The 17,252-nt window shown below is 63.4% G+C and overlaps 1 protein-coding gene across 2 annotated transcripts in view; it reads left to right on the forward strand.

Moving 5' to 3' along the window:
• Positions 1-2,953: 2,953 nt before the first annotated feature.
• SLC9A3 (solute carrier family 9 member A3) overlaps positions 2,954-17,252 on the forward strand; it is a 34,146-nt gene continuing 19,847 nt past the window's right edge. For both annotated transcript variants that reach the window (XM_055554734.1, XM_055554735.1), the window contains exon 1: positions 2,954-3,195. In XM_055554734.1, the coding sequence (XP_055410709.1) occupies positions 2,979-3,195 (217 nt within the window). In that variant the 5' untranslated portion in view covers positions 2,954-2,978. The remainder of the gene's footprint in view (positions 3,196-17,252) is intronic.

Consider the following 17,252-nt stretch of genomic DNA (forward strand, 5'->3'; position numbering starts at 1 on the left):
GGCACCCCCCCCCAAAATGCAAACAGCCCTCTGGGTGCACTTGGTCTTGCCACTTGTCCCTCTGTAGATGGCAGCCTGGGACCAGGGCAGGCTGCAACCCTGCCTAAAACCACATACCCTGTTAGAGGCTGCCCACCCACCCACGGCCGCAGTCCAGGGCTGACACTGGAGAAGTGGTCGGGGGAGGGGCCGGCAGCTGGGCGCGGGGTCGGGAGGGGTCAGGAGGGGACGGTGCACACCCCACACCGTGATGCTGACCAGGCTCTCTGGGGAGGCTGGCATGGTTCTCAGACCATCCACCCTGGAGATGCATTCATCCTGCAGATGCCCACAAACACAGCCACGCAGCCAGATTCCTCACCTGAGCGCTGCCCGCTGCACAAGCTGCCCCAGGGCTCACCCACCACTGCAGGGGCTCGCTTCCCTTCCTCTGTCCCTGGCAGCCTTTGGTCACCTCTGTAACACCCTGGCCATGGCCAACAATGGCACTGCAGAATCTGTGAGTCCACACAGTAACACTCTGCTCTTCTGCCCCTTGAACGGCTCCGTGGGTCTCAGAGCAGCCCCTCTCAGGAGGAATGCCGTGAGTTCTTAGGACGGGGGACCAAACCCCAGGGGCTGACAGGACACACGGGGCACGCATCATCCCAGCAGGGATGGGAGTGTCCTGTGTGATGGGAACACGCAGAGGCCACTCTTCCTGAAGGCTTCGCTCGGAGCCCCAAGAAAGGAACGGCGTGGACTGGGCTGCAAGCACCCGAGCTGGTTCGATGGCTGTCTCTGGGACAGGAGGCTGAGGGTGGAGCTGGGGACAGACACACGGCCACGGCTGAGCCGCCACAGCCCAGTGCTTGGGCCGTGTTCCTGCTGCTGGGGGCCACCCCCACCCCGTGCTCATGGCAACCTTTGAGGCTGGCCTTCCTCCCCCTGCCAGGACCCCCAGGCTACCTCAAGGCAGAGGGACACCCAGGGAGCACTGAGGCCCTTGGCAGCATCTTCCCAAAGAGCCAGCCAGCTTCACCCACCACTCAGAGCTCAGCCACTCAGCAAGCTCCCCCATGGAGCAGAATTTGAACTTGCTTTCTCTCCACCACACCACTGGTGGCCACTTCCCACCAGCAAGAAACAGGGGACGACCCAAGGGGTAGTCACAGTGTTCAAGTCTCCTGGGACCCTGACACAGACTCAGGTATTAAAAGATGCCCCCACCCACCTCCACACCCACGCATCTGCCCACCTGTCTGTCCCTGCATCCAACCAGCATCTCCCAGGGGCTCTGTGTGTTGGGCAGTTTCAGGGCCTTTGTGGAGCCCTTCACTTGTGGAAAGATGTTCCCATGGGGACAGCAGACCTGCCCGGAGCCTGGAGGAGGGGAGACCTGAGTCACCCCTGTGAGCTGAGATTAGCAGCGGCAGGAGGAGAAGGTGACATGAGAGCAGGCGCCTCAGGAAGCAGCGGGGACGCTGAGGGGGGTCCCCAGGGCAGGCGCTGAGGGGCTCAGGGAGGGGCCGGGGCCTGTCCTCTCAGAGCGGGGCCCACAGGAGCAGACAGGCCGCTGAAGGAGGCGCAGGGCTCTGAGCCGCTGTGGGCTGGCCACAGGCACTGAGCAGCCGGCAGGCTTTGGGGAGTTCTGAAGGTGCTGTGGAGGGTATGCTGGGGGCTTGGAGGCTGGGGGCCCGGAGGCCAGAGGGACTGGGGGCTGAAGGACCAGAGGCCAGGGGCCTGGAGGCCTGCAGGTGGGCTGGGGTGGGGGGGGAACTAGAGGCCAGGGGCCTGGAGGCTGGGGGAACTGGAGGCTGAAGGATTGGAGGCCGGGGGATTGGAGGCCAGGGAGCTGGAGGCCGGGGGCCTGGAGGCCGGGGGACTGGAGGCCGGGGGCCTGGAGGCCGGGGGACTGGAGGCTGGGGGCCTGGAGGCCGGGGGACTGGAGGTGGGCGCCTGGAGGTGGGCGCCTGCTTCTGAGTCCTGGGGGAGCCACTGGCAGAGGAGCCGTGGTGGGCTCTGGGAGACAGGGCGGCAGCGTGTGCCTCTCCCGGGCCAGGTGCGCCGTCCAGCTGGCAGCAGAGGCTGGCCGGGGCTGAGGCCTGGTGGTGGAGCTGGCCAAGCCCTGGGGGAGAAAGGGCCCCAGAGTCCCTCCACTGGAGGTCCAGGGATGGGGGGCAGCGCGGAGCTCCCAGGTCAGAGGGAGGGGCCCTCAAGAAAGGAGGAGGGGAGCCCCCGGTGGGGAGGGCAGAGGGGCTTGGTTCCACCCACCCGAGGCTCTGGGGGGAGGCCCCGGTTTGTCGCCCAGGGGCTCCCATCAGGAAACACAGGTTCCAGGTGGACACAACAGCAGGCGGCTGGAGGCCTAGCCCCTGCCCGGCAGGCTGCCGGGAGGCTCCGGAGGGCCCCTCGCACGGCCTGGAGGGCTAAGGAGCGCCCGCAGTGGTGCCCACAGCGGCCCGGGCACCTCTGGAAGCCGGTCAAGGGCCGCCGAGGGGCGCCCAAGGCACCGCGCCCCGACCCCGACGCGGGGATCCCGGGCCCCCGACCCCAGCCCCTCCCGCGCTGCCCTCCCCCTCATGGCGAGGCGGCTAGCGAGGCTGCGCCCTCCGCCCGGGTCCCAGGAGGGCGGGAGGAGGAGCGCGCGGGGCGAGGACGGAGCGGCGGATGAGGGGCAGGGGGCGCGCCGGTGGGAAGCTGGGACAGGCGGCCGGCCGGGCCGGGTGGGTGTGCGCCGGCGGCGGGCGGGCTGGCAGAGAGCCGGCGGCTGGGTCTGCGCTCGCGTGAGCGCGGGGCGGGCGGGAAGGCTCCGCCCCGGGGCGGGAGGGGGCCGCCGGATTAAAGGCCACCCCGGCGGGCGGGGATCCGGACAGCAGCCTGTACCCAGAGCGGGCTCGGCTCCGCGCAGCCCAACGCGAGTTCCGCGAGCGTCCCGCCGAGCGCACCAGGGCTCCCGCGTCATGAGCATCCGGACAAGGCGCTGAGCGACCACAGAGATGTTGGGGCGCTGGGCTCCGGGTCCCGGATGGGGGGTCCTGCTGGCGCTGCTGCTGGCGCTGGGCGAGCTGCCGCGAGCGCGGGGCGTGGAGGAGGAGCCCGGCGGCGCGCACGGGGGGACACAGGGCTTCCAGGTGGTCACCTTCAAATGGCACCACGTCCAGGACCCGTACATCATCGCGCTGTGGATCCTCGTGGCCAGCCTGGCCAAGATCGGTAAGCTGCCCGGGGCTCCGCGGGCGCGGTGGCGGGCCGCAGGCTCTGCAGGCCCCCTCCTGCGCCCCCAGGTAACAGCTGGCCGTCCGCGCCGCCTTCCTCCCCGGCTCCGCCGGCTCCGCGGTCTTCCCTGTGGAAGGGGCGCGTCTCAGCCGGCTTCCGGGAGGTCAGGTCGGGGACCGCAGCGGCCAGTCCTGGGACTCAGGTAGCGCAGGCAGAGGCTCAGAGACCGGCGAGCCTGGCCGGACCCGGAGCGCGTTGCGCGTGGCCGACAGGAACCTGGTCCTGGCCGGGCGGGCGCAGCCTCTTCCCGTCCCTGGCTCCCGGGTCTCCGCAGTCCCGGCTCCTTCTGCCCGCAGACGTCCATGGTTACTCCGCGCTGGGGCTCCGGCAGCCAGCTTTTCTGTGTGTTGGGCTTGTCCGGGTCGTTAGTGTAGGACGGAGGGAATGTCCTTGCCTTCCAGCGCTGGAGCACTCCGTCCCCAGTGCAGAAAGAAAAACGGTGCCACTCAACATGAAGTGCAGTGAAATCCTATTTATAGGAGCGAGTTTTCCATTGACAGTGTTTCTCTATTAAAAATCCTGGTCTGAAAGATCGCTCTTCTCTTGACTTGCTCCACTGAGCCGGCAAAGTGGGAATTGCAGGAAACTCCAGGCAAGGTGACAGGAAGGTCAGCTTTCTCAGGAGCAGCTGAGGACCAAAGTTTCCACACCAGGGAGGGTCTTCCGGGGTGGTGGACATGTGATGGCGTGTGTGTCTTAGCAAGTGAAGCGGGGGAAACTCTGTTGGCGGGGGGTCTGAGGACACCCCCACACACTCACAGAACAGCCGGGACTGGGACGGGTCAGCAGTGGTTTCCAAATGGGGGTCTGGAGGGCACGGCCTCCTCAGCAGGATGGGAGGGGCAGGCTCTGGGGAGAGTCTGTCCGAGGACTCTGGACCTGGCTTGGGGGGTTCCTGGTGGCGGCTGGTTACAGATTGCTTCTGCTTCAGCCTCGCCTGCGTGTGTCCGCTCTGCAACCAGCTTCCTTTTAAGTCCGTCACGTCTTTCTATTTCTTCAAGCTCTCTGGTCTCTTCCTTACCACTCTGAAGTCTGTTCAGTTCCCTGGCCCTGCCTACCTGGCCTTGAGTGCCCTCCACTCGCTGGCTTTTTGTGGGAGTTCCTGATGTCAGAAGTGAAATGTGAGCAAGGGGATATGGTCTCACATGCTAAGTCTGCCCTGGATGTCTTTGCCTCGGGGAACCTACCAACACTGGTCACTTGCTGGGCAGGTCCAGCCTCCCCGGGGCTCTAGGAGCACCCTGACCTGAGGCTCCTCTGGGAGCAAATTGCACAAAACTTTCTGTGCAAGTCCAGCCCGGGTCCAGACGCGGGGCATGCACGTGGAGGGCCGGTGTTACTCTCCAGGAAGAGCCTGCCCCATGTCTCCCAGGCACACCTCCCGAGGGGACCTTCTCTGGGAGGGTGCTGCCTTCTCCAGCCTGCTCCGTCCTGAGTCTTGAGGGGGGTCTTCCTGCCCCACCCCTTGCCCTTTCAACAGCTCCACCTGAGGGGAACTGCTGGTTCCACTTGAGGGGGCGCGAGGCAGACATTGGGGGAGGCTTGGGTGGGCACGCCAAGGAAACTGAGGGGGGCCCCAGAGAGACCTGAGGGGCTGCCCTCTGCCCTGGGCCCCCGTGCTGCCCTGCATTTGGTGGCTCCCCCTCCCCGCTTTCTCATCGTAGAACGCAAGCCGGGCCCACGCCCCGTGCCCAGGCCCCTCCCAGCCTCGCCCCGTCCTCCGGGACCTGATGCACCGACTCCCGTGGGTCCCCAGGGCCCGCGCCTGGGCGTCCTGTGACCCCACGTCCGGAGCCCCTCCTTCCAGCTCTGTCCCCTCCTGGCCCCTCAGCTGGTCCCCCCCCTTGCAGCCCCGCCAGGCCTCCCCACCCGCACCCAGCCACCTCCAAGTACCCATGTGCCTGGGGACCCCACGGGGGGCAAGTCCTCCTTCTCGGCCAGCCCGGGGCCCTGGGTGGGTGACGTGCTCCCCGGGGGTCTTGAGTCTGCAGCCACTGACCAGGACCCACTGGGGCCTCGGAGCAGGCTGGACTCCTTCTTCCTCTTCCTGTTCTGTCTCCTTCGCCTCCCCTGGGGGCCGATGCTCCGTGGGCCCACATCGGCCGAGTTGGATCCTGAAGCTGGGGCCACACTGAATGGGGGTCCGCCTGGGATGGGGTATCCGGGCAGCTTCCAGAACCAGGGCCTAGAGGTGGGCAGAGGGCAGGACCCCCCTCCCCTGCCCTCCCGCCTGGACGCGGCGTTCCCAGGGCGGGGGGCAGGGGGTGAGGGCAGCACTGATTTTTGGCCGGAGCTGCTGGGAGCTGCTTTCTCCCCCTGAGCCAGCAGCCACAGGGGCAGGCGGGGATTCACCACCTCCCTCCCCACCGCCCCTCTCAGGGCGGCCCCCAAGCCACCCCCGCCCGACCCCAGCAGAAACACTCCAGGGAAGACGAGTGCCTGTGGGCCCCCTGGCTTCAGAGGAGGCGGCTTGGGTCGGGGGCTGGCAGGGGCGGAGGCCCCAGCCGTGGTGGTCCTCGGAGGCCTTGGCCCTGCCCACGCGGCCCCTGGGTTTGCAAGGGGTTCAGTCGCCTCCTCCCTCTTCACCAGCCTGGGAGGAAGGGGCTCTGCAGGGGGCGCAGGGGGAATCTTTCCTAATCAGAAGGGTCCCCTGGGCACCCTGAGGAGTAGCTGGGGGCCTCGGGCGTGACCCTCTTCACACACACCCCCAGCCCCGCCCAGACCTGGGACTCAGAGGCCGCAGCAGCCTGGCCCCTGGAGACGTGAGCCCCTCTCCTGTCCGTGTGCCCGCTGGACTCCAGCCTTGGGGTCACAGCTCCTCATCCACCAGGCTCTGCTCCCCGGGCCCCGGCGCCTGGCACTTGGAAACTGTCAGCGCAGCTTCTCACTGGGTCAGCGCGACTGCGGCCCGGCCCAGCCCTTGCCAGGGGAGGGGGCACAGACCCCCGCGCTGGGACACCCAGGGCCTCTGTGCTGACTGGATGCCACGTCAGTGGTTTCTCTCAAGGGCAGCCTCCGGGCGCCGGTGTGGCCCCTGGGTGCCGGTGTGGCCCCCGGGCGCCGGTGTGGGCCCCGGGCACTGGTGTGGGCCCTGGGCACCAGCACGGGCCCCGAGGCGTGCTCCCGGGCTTTGGGGAGTGGCGGACAGTGCTGACCTCCTGGAGTCGAAACCAGGCGCCTGTGGGAATTCCCCAGTGGTGCAGTAGCGAGGACTCTGCACTCACGGCTGACGGCCCTGGTCCTATCAGCACCCCACTGCTGTGTCCAGCCCCTATTCCTCTTTCCTGCGGGAGCACCCTCCTCCTGTGGCTCCCACTGAATTTTCCTCACACCCCTGAGGGGGTCTGTGAGAGGGTCTGGAGGAGGGGGTGACCGGGAAAGGCTGGGTGAGCCGCAGGACAGCTTGGTGGGTGCTCCCTGGTGTAGACGAACCCGTGGGCCCTAGTGGACCCCAGCCTGGCAGGACAGATGGACCAAGGCCCTTTGGCCAAGGCCTGGGATCAGGGCCGCTCCCTGGAGCTGCCTCAGGGCCGGCGTCCCTGTGCTGAAGTTGTAAAGTCTCCCTTCTCAGGAACCGCCTGCAGGAGGATTACTGCGGCTGTAAAACAATCGGCATTTGGAGCTAAGGTGTCTCTCTGGAGTGTCCCAGGGACGAGGGGCAAAGGTTGGGAGGTGCTGACACCCCAGTCCTGCCTGCTCGGCAGACGGGACGCCCTGGGGAGCAGTCTGTCTGGCAGCTTCCCACAAGGGCGTCCAAGAGAACCACACGGGACTACAAGACAGGGGCCCGAGCTTGCTGACCCCTCTGCTGGGCCCTCCCGGCCCGTGCCCGACCGGACCCCGCATCGTCTGCCCAGCGTCCCAGCCCCCTTAGCGGGAGCATGGAGCAACCAGGGTCCCCGCAAGCCAGGGCCAGCTCCCCTGGGCCCTCCTCCGCCCACCCCGCCATCCCTCAGGGAAGGGGCTCTTCTGTCTCTGCCCCTGCTGGGCCCAGGGACTGACTTCCCCGCACTGGGGCCCAGGCTGTGGGGTCCTCCCCGGGCTGAGGGGGGCTCAGCTGGGGGCCTCACCCCCGCACCAGGAAGCCTTGAGGGTGGCCTGGGTGTGCTCCTGAGAGAAACCCGCTTCGCCAGGGTGGCTGCACACCTGTGCCTGCTCCATCCAAACCCCCCTCGCCGACCCTGCCCATGGTCTCCTGTCCCTGCTCCACCCCTCTCATGCTGGGAAGTCTGTCTCCCTCCATCTGTTCAGGGCGGGGGGTCAGAGGGGTGCCAGGGAAACCCAGGGGCCTGCGAAGGTCACTCTCCCCACCAGCCCTGCCTGCAGAACCCATCAGATGGGCCCTCAGGTCACCCCTCAGCACCCAGGCCTTCTGTCTGAGGCAGGGCAGCCCCACAGAGGTGGCACAGAGCCCCAGGCCTGGAGGCTGGCCCGCCCGGCCCTGCTCCTGCAGGTCTCTGCGGACACTTGTGCTTGGCCGGACAGCGCTGGACAGTGAAGGGACAGACATGGCAAACCCTCCAGGAGCTGGCCCAGCAAGAGGCTCCTGAAGCTCCTCAGTCAAATTCTTAACCGAATTATCACACAGCCTCCCGTGAGGGGTGCATCCGGTGACCACCTGGTGGGCTTGCAAGGCTGGACCTACTCAGAGCCCGGTGGGCGTGGCGGGGTTCTGGGGTTCTGCGGCGGGGGCAGCTCACCCCTGAGGCCTGGCCCATAGCAGCTCCCCCACGAGCTGAAATTCTGTGCATTCACACCCAGTCCTGCCTTCTGGCACAAGACTGGACAGAGCAGACCCACAGGCTCAGACGCGCGGGCCACAGCGTCTGCACAGCCAGCTCACGTGCCCCCATGAGAAGCCTGGCCCAGGGTGCACGCGCAGCGATGACCTCTGGGCCTGAACGTTTGTTTATTACTGAGGCCGACGTGCTGGGTTCTTTGCAGCTGTAGCTCCTAGCGCTCGTTTAACATTCATTTTGCCAACACTAATGCTGCCACGTGCCTGGTAGTACCCCGGCTTCTGATAAAACAGAGCAGACCTCCCTCAGGGTGCGTCAGTCCCCAGGGGCAGGTGAGGTCAGCCACGGGACCTAGCACCATGTGCCAGCAAGGGCAGGGAGGGCGGGCGGAGGCCTGGGCAGGAGAGAGCCCGCGGCTGGTGGGTGCCTCCAGGGTCCAGCTGGCCCTGAGGTGGCCCCAGGGTCCAGGTGGCCCTCAGGTGGCCCAGGGTCCAGCTGGGCCTGAGGTGGCCCCAGGGTCCAGGTGGCCCTCAGGTGGCCCCAGGGTCAAGCTGGCCCTGAGGTGGCCCCAGGGTCCAGGTGGCCCTCAGGTGGCCCCAGGGTCAAGCTGGCCCTGAGGTGGCCCCAGGGTCCAGGTGGCCCTCAGGTGGCCCCAGGGTCCAGGTGACCCTCAGGTGGCCCAGGGTCCAGCTGGGCCTGAGGTGGCCCCAGAGTCCAGGTGGCCCTGAGGTGGCCCCAGGGTCCAGGTGACCCTCAGGTGGCCCAGGGTCCAGCTAGGCCTGAGGTGGCCCAGGATCCAGGTGGCCCTCAGGTGGCTCCAGGGTCTTGCGAAGGCCCTGAGGTGGCTGTGGGGGGCACGTTCTGGCCTCCAGGCCCCTTGTGCCCTGGGGCGGGGTGAGGTGCCATCTCACCTCTGCCAGCCTGACCAGCCTGTGGAGCCAGGGCTGAGGCCCCGGGTGGTGCCTCAAGGTCGTGGGGTCTGTGCTTGGAACTGCTATGTCTCAAGTCCACACCTGCAGGCCAAGTGTTTATGTGCCCGTTCTAGAAAGAATGGAGAGGCCCCGGGGCTCGCTGGACACGGGGGGTCAGAGTCCAGGCTGAGGGGTCAGGTGGTGGCCAGGGTGCAGGCTTCCCGTCTGGGGGACAGTCAAGACGGGCCGCAAAGGGTGGGGCTGGCAAAGCAAGAGGGGCTGGGGAAGGTGGTTCGGGCGAAGACGCCAACCAGGGAGCAGAGCATTGATGAGAGGGATGGCCAGCAGGACCTGGGGAGCCTGCGGGGGGTCAGTGGGGAAGGGGACAGGCTGGGGGCGTGGCCTCGGGCCGGCCTTGAGCCCGGTGGGCCAGGTCCCAGTCAGACTCTGCGCTTCAGGCGCAGACGTGGCCCGGGCAGGGGAGGCCGGGTGTGGGCTAGTGGAGGAGGGCGGGGCAGGCTCCCTTCCCTCTTGGATAAGTCGGGAAGCTCCAGGGAGCTCGCCACCTGCAGAGATACCCTGCCGAAGTCCAGCCAGTTGTGAGCTCTCAGCTGGGAAAGAGAGGCAGGACATGGAAGCTGGAAACGTCTGTCTCCAGCAGCTTTCAGGACAAGGAGGAGGGTGAGGGGCCACCAGCTCACAGGGCTCTGCTCCTTCTCAGATTTAGCGAGCCTGGATGTCGGACCGGAGTGGACACGGGCCCTCAGCCTCCACAGCCACTCTCCTAGAACGTGGCCCTAGCACGGAGGGGGCGTGGTGCAGCTCAGCCCCCGCTCCTGCTCGACATGGGCCCGGCTGGACAGGGCCACCCCGGGGCCGTGCGCTCATGCCCGTGGGTTGAGAGTTTCACCTGTGGCACCAGCTCAGATCTAGCTTCCGTGTGGCCGTGGACCTGGGGACCTGAGGTCCCCTCATGTGCCTCTGGGTCCCAGCTCTCCCTGCCAGTGTCCATGAGAGGTGTGTGAGACTGGCTCGGGGTCTGGTGCGTGCTTGTGTTGCTTTTGGCCCCAGGCCCCGGTAGCTCAGCAGAAAAGAATCCACCTGCCATGCAGGAGTCACAGGAGACACGGGTTCAGTCCCTGGGTGGGGAAGGTCCCCTGGAAGAGGGAATAGCTACCCACTCCAGTATTCTTGCCTGGAGAATCCCACGGACTGGGGAGCCTGGCGGGCTACAGTCCATGGGGCTGCAAAGAGTAGGACACGACTTAAGCGACTTAGCACGCACGCACATACCCCAACACAGTCAGGAGCACTGGCCTGGACACGAAGCACCTCCGTGCAGCAGGAGAAGCTGGCCCTCAGGGAGGGCTGCTGCAAGGAGCCTGTTGTGGGGGGGGGAGGCAGGGGAAGGATGCTTGGCCCCCGAGAGTTGTGTACTGGGCTCACAGGGGCCTTTCCAGCAGGAGTAGTCACCGGACATCCCCTCCAAGGGCAGGACCCCAGAGCTGATGTCAAGGACTTAGCTTTTCCCGGCACCAGAGCTCAATCGAATCTCAGAGTCTGGGGTGAAGTAGAAAAGGAGAGCTTTATCGCTTTGCCAGGCAAAGGGGTCTACCGTGGGCTCCTGCTCCCAAAGCCATGTGTCCCCACTGGGGAGGACAGTGACCCGTTTCACAGTAATTGTTCAGAGGGCGTGATCAGCTCATGGACATTCTTCTGATGGGTGGGTGGTGAGCTAAGTAGGAGTTCACATCGTCAGCCTTCAGGTCCGACTGGTCTGGGGTCTGCATGCTTGCGGGCAGCATATAGTTAATCATTAATGCTCCCACCTGGAGGGGTTTCCGTATCTGCAGAATGGCTCAGAGACACCGGTGTGTGTCCCTTGATGGGAAAACAGGACCTTGCCCCAAGGCTGCTCTTGATTGTCCCTCCCTGGTCTCTATCCCCTCCCTTCCCTAATGAACAACTGCTTGAATCTGCCCCTTAGAACTCAGGGAAGGTCATGGAGGCGGAATGAAGGCTGCTTCCTGTAGCCAGAGAGTGGGGGACATAAGGCCTTGTGCCCCGGGGGCGCTGCAGGGCCCTGCACAGAGTCAGGCCTGCTGTCGCTCTGCCTGCGGGCGGGGTGGGGGTCCATCTGCCTCCAGCTGCTTTGCAGAGCCAGTTCGGACGGAGGCTCCTGGGAGGCCATGTCCTACCCTGGCCACACCTGCAGGGACTCGGGGGCCAAGCGGGGTGAGCCCAGGAACGTCAAGTGTGCCTGCCGCCCCTTCCACACCCCCGAGGTGGCAAAGCCGTCCTCCTGCTCCTTCCTTGACGGTTCATTCGGGACCGGCCACCCAGCAGCCCCGGGCGGATGTGTCATGGCCTCAGACTGCCTTCAGCTTCTGGGAAGCTGGTGAGACCCCTGGTTCTCAGGCCAGTTCCAAGAGTTCACATCAGAGCTTCTGGGGTGAGGCTGGGGCCAGGCCGGGGCTCGTGGGGCTCCAGGCTCACAGGGCTTCGGGGTGGGCAGTGGGCACTGCCTTGAGTAGGCACGGCTGGGCTGAGTTCCTGGAGGCTGCCTTCAGCCTCATAGGACTTGAGGCTCCACAGGGCCCCCCACGCCTGGCTCCTGCCTGGGCTGTCACTGCACGTAAGAGGCCTTGTGACAGGCAAGAGGCCTTGCTGCAGGCAAGCTGCTGTCCCCTCTTTACCCCAGAAGCTCTGATGTGGGGTGTTGGGACTGGCCTGAGAACCAGGGGTCTCACCGGCTTCCCAGAAGCTGAAGGCAGTCTGAGGCCGTGATGCACCTGCCTCGGGCTACAGGGCAGCGGGTCCCATCTGCACTGTCAACTGTCAACTTCAGCCTCCCCTGGACACGGCCAGGTCCAGCATCTTAACAGGTGCTTAGAAGGTGCCTGGTGGACATTCCGTGAACTCGTAGTCACCCTGCACAGCGCCCAGCTTAGTAAGAGTTCAACAAATAATGGCTGAATGAAAATGAAAATGACAAAACAGACGCAATGACTCCAGACACTAAGTCTGAGGTCAGTGGTGGGAGGCAGGACCTCACGGTGGCGGCCAGGACGGGGCCAGGGCCCTCTAGTGCGGGTAAGGTGGGGCCGGGCACTCCTACCCCCACACCTGTCCCTGCAGCTCCAGCCCCCCTGGTGGGGGTGGGGGTGGTTTAGCGGCCCCATCAGGGCGCTGGCTTTCACCCACTGAGTCTGTGGCTGGAGAGGGTGTTGCATGGAGCCAGCCAGGTGAGGAGTGACCTCTGTGGACCCGCGTCAGCCCCACGCAGGGGCACCTCAAACCCCAACTACTAGTGACCCTCTCAGTGCTGGGATCTCCAGTACCCTGTTGCTAGGATCTGGGGGGAGGGGTCAGCTGACTGCCATTTAAAAGTAGAGTTAGTGAGCAGGCCTCAGGGGTGAGCGTGTGAGGTGGGGCCTGTGGACACACCCCCACGTTCAGCAGTACCCCAGCCCCCCACACCCTACCTTCAGAGGATAAGCTGGAAAAGGTGGGTGGTTTTTCCGGGCAGGCCCTGGGATGGAGAATGTGGCACCCCTTGTGGAAATCTTTTACTCATTAACTCGACAGAACCAAGAACGTTTTGCAGGTCGGGCGCTCTCAGCTCCGAGTCCGGCCTACGCATGGGGGCCCAGAGGCCTTCCCGGCCCAGCACCCCCTCTGCCTTCCCCGGGGTGCTCGCGCAGGGCGCACGGGAAGGTGCAGGGTGGGCGCGCATGGCGGCCGCCCAGGGACAAGGCCCAGCTCTCTCAACAGACCGGGGAGAGGGTTGAAGTCCTGGTCTCCCGCCCCTGAGCTCTGGGACCTTCTTTCCAACATCTCCCCCGCCCCACCCCACCGCGGCGTCCAGCTGGTGCGGGGGGTGGGGACCCCTGCACTGGTCTCTGCAGGGCCCCAGAGGGTACCCAGGGGACTGGCTGTGAGAGGCACCCCGAGGCTTTCCATGGGGACCCCGTTTTCCCCGGGGCCCCTTTGGGTGCTGACGCGCGGAACTTCTCTGGAGGCGGATGTGACGCCTCGGAGCCTAACGCACATCTCCGCGAGGAGGGAGGCGGGCCCGAGGGAGGGGGCCGGCGAGGGGCCGGCGGGGGACCAGCCCCGCGCTCTGTCCCTGGAGGAGCCTGGCCCTGCGCCCACCGCCGCGGTGCCCGCGTCCGAGGGCGGGCTGCCTGGGGCGCGTGGGACCCCTGCATCACCGCCCCCGCCCGCCTCCGGGAGCCGCGGGGCCAGGGTTGGCTGTTGTCAGCCACATCCGCACGGCCCCAGCCTTACCGCGGGCAGTTAAAGTTAAACGAGACGCACCGTCCGGGAGCAAGGTCCTCGGCCCACGGCCACGCCCTGGTCCGCGCTCCGGCCCCCCTCCCGTCGCGGCCCCTGAGGTGTGTGCGGGGCGGGGGCCACAGCCTCCAGCGTCTTGTCCAGGCAGGGAAGTCCAGGGTCGGGCGGCAGACGTGGACCCTGGTCTGGGCCTCAGAGGACCGTCTCCCCTGGAAACCCTCTCGGCCCGGTCCTGCCGAGCGGAGCCGAACCGCGCCCCCCCCCACCCCCCGCCTCGCCTCCCGAGGAGGCTTGCGGCACAGACTTCAGCCCTCGCGCTTAAGGACACAGAAGGTGGCCATGGGGGCAGCACGCGCGCTGTTCTGGCCCCTGTGGGCCCGTCCGTTTTCCTGAAGCAGGTGCCATCCGGGGTCAGCGGTGCAGTTTCCTCCGAACTGACACTGAATGTCCTATTTATGCCCCCCTCTCCCCGACCCAGGCTGCCGGCCTCCAGCCCCGTGCTCGCTGCTTCCAGCCTTCTGCAAGGCCAGCACCTGCTCTCAGCCTCTGCCCTCCACTGGCACCTCGCCTGGCACTCCATGCCTTCGGCCTTAGGGAGACCCCTTTGTGTGGACTTATTCTCCACAGACGCGACTCTCCCACTGCTCCGGGCTTGGCTGTGTAGTGGAGGTGACACTGACCGCCCCCAGCAGCCTGTGACCCACGGGGTTCACGCTGGGGACCCCCGCTCCCCGGCGATGGTGCTCTTCAGGGGCACGTGTCTGCCTCACGGTGCGGGGCCCCTGTGGGCAGGTCACCTGGAGCCCGTGGCAGCCTCCCCGCCAGCTCCCCTGAGAGAACGTGTGCGCCTTCTCCTCTTGAATTTCCTCCCCTGCGCTGGTTCCTCTGTCTTCGTCCTCTGTCTCCTGAGAGACCTCTAACTTCATCCTCCAGCTCCTCCGTTGAGTCTTCAGTTTCTGCTCCAGTATTTTCTCACATTTAACAAAAGGTTTGTAATCGCTGAACGCACTTTTTGGTCGAGGTTGAGGCTCCTTTTCCCTCAGGTTTTCTCACATCATCCGGCCACTGGCTTTCGGGCCCCAGACCTCCCATCCCCACCCCCAGTGGCGGCCAGTGGGGTGTTCTTGCCCGCGGGCGGCCAGACCTCACGGGGCCCAGCGGGAGCCTGTGAGCTGCGTGGGTCAAGGGCTGGGATGCCAGCATTTTCAGGTCCCTCCTTCCTGCTGGCCCTGCCGAAAATCTAAGTATAAAGAAAATAAATGACACTATCGCCCTTTTATCTTTTCCTGATTACACCTTCCTTGCAGGAATCTGACTTTCATCTTTATGGCCGCCCAGAAAGGTCTAGCCTTATCCTCATACGATGAGGAAACCTAGTCTACAAGGGATAAAACAGTAACGTGCTAGTGACCTCAGAACAGAAAGCACTCTAATGTGCAGAAACCCTGACTCTTGATCCCTCAGACAGGTGGGGCTCCATTGAGCAGCCCCAGCAGGGGGGCCATGGGGGCCCCTGGGGGCCAGCAGTGGTGGGTGGGGGGCCATGGGGGCCCCTGGGGACCAGTGGGGGGAAGCATTGGCGGGAGGGGCAGCATCCGGGGACGGGTCCTGGGGCAGCTGCTGCACTTGGTCCTCAGCCTCCTGCGTGCTGGGGGTGCAGAGTGGTCCCAGTGAGGGTGTTGGCAGTACTGTTCTCCTCCAGGGATGAGAACCAGCTACTCATTCCAGCTTCTCTCATGACCTGGTGCCCATGTGGGGTCCTCTGATGGCCTCCCTGCCTTGGGAACCCTTTGCCCTCTGCAGCGCGGTGTCCATATCAGAAATCGATAGTCCCACGGCTTCCTGCTGCTCTGGCTCTGGGCAGTGGCCCATGACAAAGTCCTGGCTTTGGGGGCCATGCTGGGAGCACCTTGATAGCGGTGGCTGCAGCAACAGAGCCGACCCGTGAACGGCAGGCATGGTTTATGACACCTTGGAACATTGACCACACACTTTATCTGCAGAAAACATGTCCTTGCAGAAAACACCTTGCTGAAATTTTTCACATGAAAGTATAAAGGTCGATGGAGGGCTTCCCTGGTGGCTCAGATGGTAAAGGGCAATGAGATGTATTCCTGCTCCCCTACAGGAAATGTTTGCAGATTCTCCAAGCCCAGCACCACCCCCTCCTCCCACCCCCAGCAAAGTGAAGTGTCCTGTGTCCTGGCTCCAGTGGACTTCAAGGCAAATCTGATTGTTATCCTCAGTCTCCAAGCCAACCACCAGCCCCACTGAGGTTGGCTTGTCTCCTCCCACGATGGCTTCCTGTGATGTAATTAACTTTCTGTTCTTGAATCTTAGAACTGTAAAAAATGCCTTTTCTGGTTTGTTTGGCCTCCAGGGCCACCAGCCTCTAGCTTCCTCATTCTATAATAGCAGAGTCACTGAGTACATGCCATTCTGGGCCCTTTTTACATCTCGTGCAGAGAGGGTTCGTGTGGTGCTGGGGTCTGTGTGACCCTGATGGAAACCTTACTTCTTCCTGCCTTGGCTGTTTTTGCTGGTGTGTGCCTGTCATAGCTCGTGTTCAGTGAATCCCTTTGTGGAGTGAGGTCTCAGTGACCTGATCACCAGCTACTCCAGCAAGCACGCCCTGTGACTGTCTGCATGACCCATCTGCACCTGGGCCTCTGCCATGGCTCCCCGCTCGGGGCCCAGCTGGAGCAGCTACTCAACCCCCCTCTTCTGAGGCCCTGGCCCCTCAAGCTTACCTGCCCTGCACCCTAGTTTTTCCTCACACCTGCTCCAGCTTCACTGGAAGACAGATCAGTAGAAATCATCTAATCTGAAGTATTTCTCAAGTCTCTGAGTTTATATTTTTCATCAAATCAGGGACACTTTTGCTCATCATTTCTTCAGATTTTTCTACCCCATTTTCCCTCTTCTCTTTCTAGGGGCCCAACTTTACATACACTGTATCTTTGGTTAGCATCACACACAGCACTAAGGCTCTGTCCACTTTTTATCTTTTTCTTTGTACTTTGGGTAATTTCTACTGTTGTCTCTATTTGCTGTTAAGCTTACCTGTTGACTTTTTTTGTATCAGATATTGAATTCTTCAGTTTTGGAGTTCCAATTTGGTTCTTTTAGATATGTTCTATTTCAAGGGCCAGCAGATTACACCCATGGGCTGGCTGGCTGTGCCAACGGGAGCACAGTGCTGTCCGTCTGTTCATGTCTGCCGTGGCTGTTTTTGTGCTACAGTGACAAATTGAGTGATTGAAAACCAGAATTATAGCCCACAAACCCAAACAATTTACTATCTGGCTCTTTTAGGAAAAAAGAAAAGAAAAAAACCAAATCCTATTCCATTCCACTGCTGAGATTGACTCTTTGTTAATTCATTACAAATATATTTTCCTTTACATCCTTGAGCATGGTTGCAATAGCTTTTTAAATCCTTGTCTGCTACAATGATTTAGCAACGTCTGGGTCACCTTGAGGTCTCCACTGGTTTGTGGGTCCTATTTCGCTGTTTCCTCACATGTCTAGTGCTTTTGCATGGCTTCCGGGATGCGTGACTGAGGCACTGTAGAGACTCTGTCCTGTTAGCTCTTCTGGAGAGCACTGAATTTTGTGGTTGCTGTTGGTCACTGTTACTTTGCCAAGACTGGGCTGAAACTCCAAGTGTGTCTCCCTGTGGTGACAATAGCTGAAATCTCTGGACTTTTAGCTTCTGCAGGCATCTCAGGACCTGCCTCTTGTGTGTGATTCGAGGGTCAACCAGATATTTCAAGAGTTCATACAGAATTTGGGGTTTGGCCTGTCAAGCTCTTTCCTTTCTGGGATCTGCCTCCTCCCTTTTCAGTTACTGTGATCACCCTGAGCTCTGATTTTTCAATCCAGTCAGGCTATAGGCTTCCGTTTGAGTGTCGGCTACTCTGCATGACCCCCAGTAAGACCTGCCCTTTGCAAAACAGCCATAAGGAAACATGGAAATTGATTCGTGCTGGTCTCTTCCTCAAAGCGTGGGTCCCTCTGGTTTCTGTCTTTGGGCTCTCTTCAGCGT

The sequence above is a fragment of the Bubalus kerabau genome, chromosome 18 (genome assembly GCF_029407905.1).
Source record: "Bubalus kerabau isolate K-KA32 ecotype Philippines breed swamp buffalo chromosome 18, PCC_UOA_SB_1v2, whole genome shotgun sequence".
Lineage (NCBI taxonomy): Eukaryota > Metazoa > Chordata > Mammalia > Artiodactyla > Bovidae > Bubalus > Bubalus kerabau.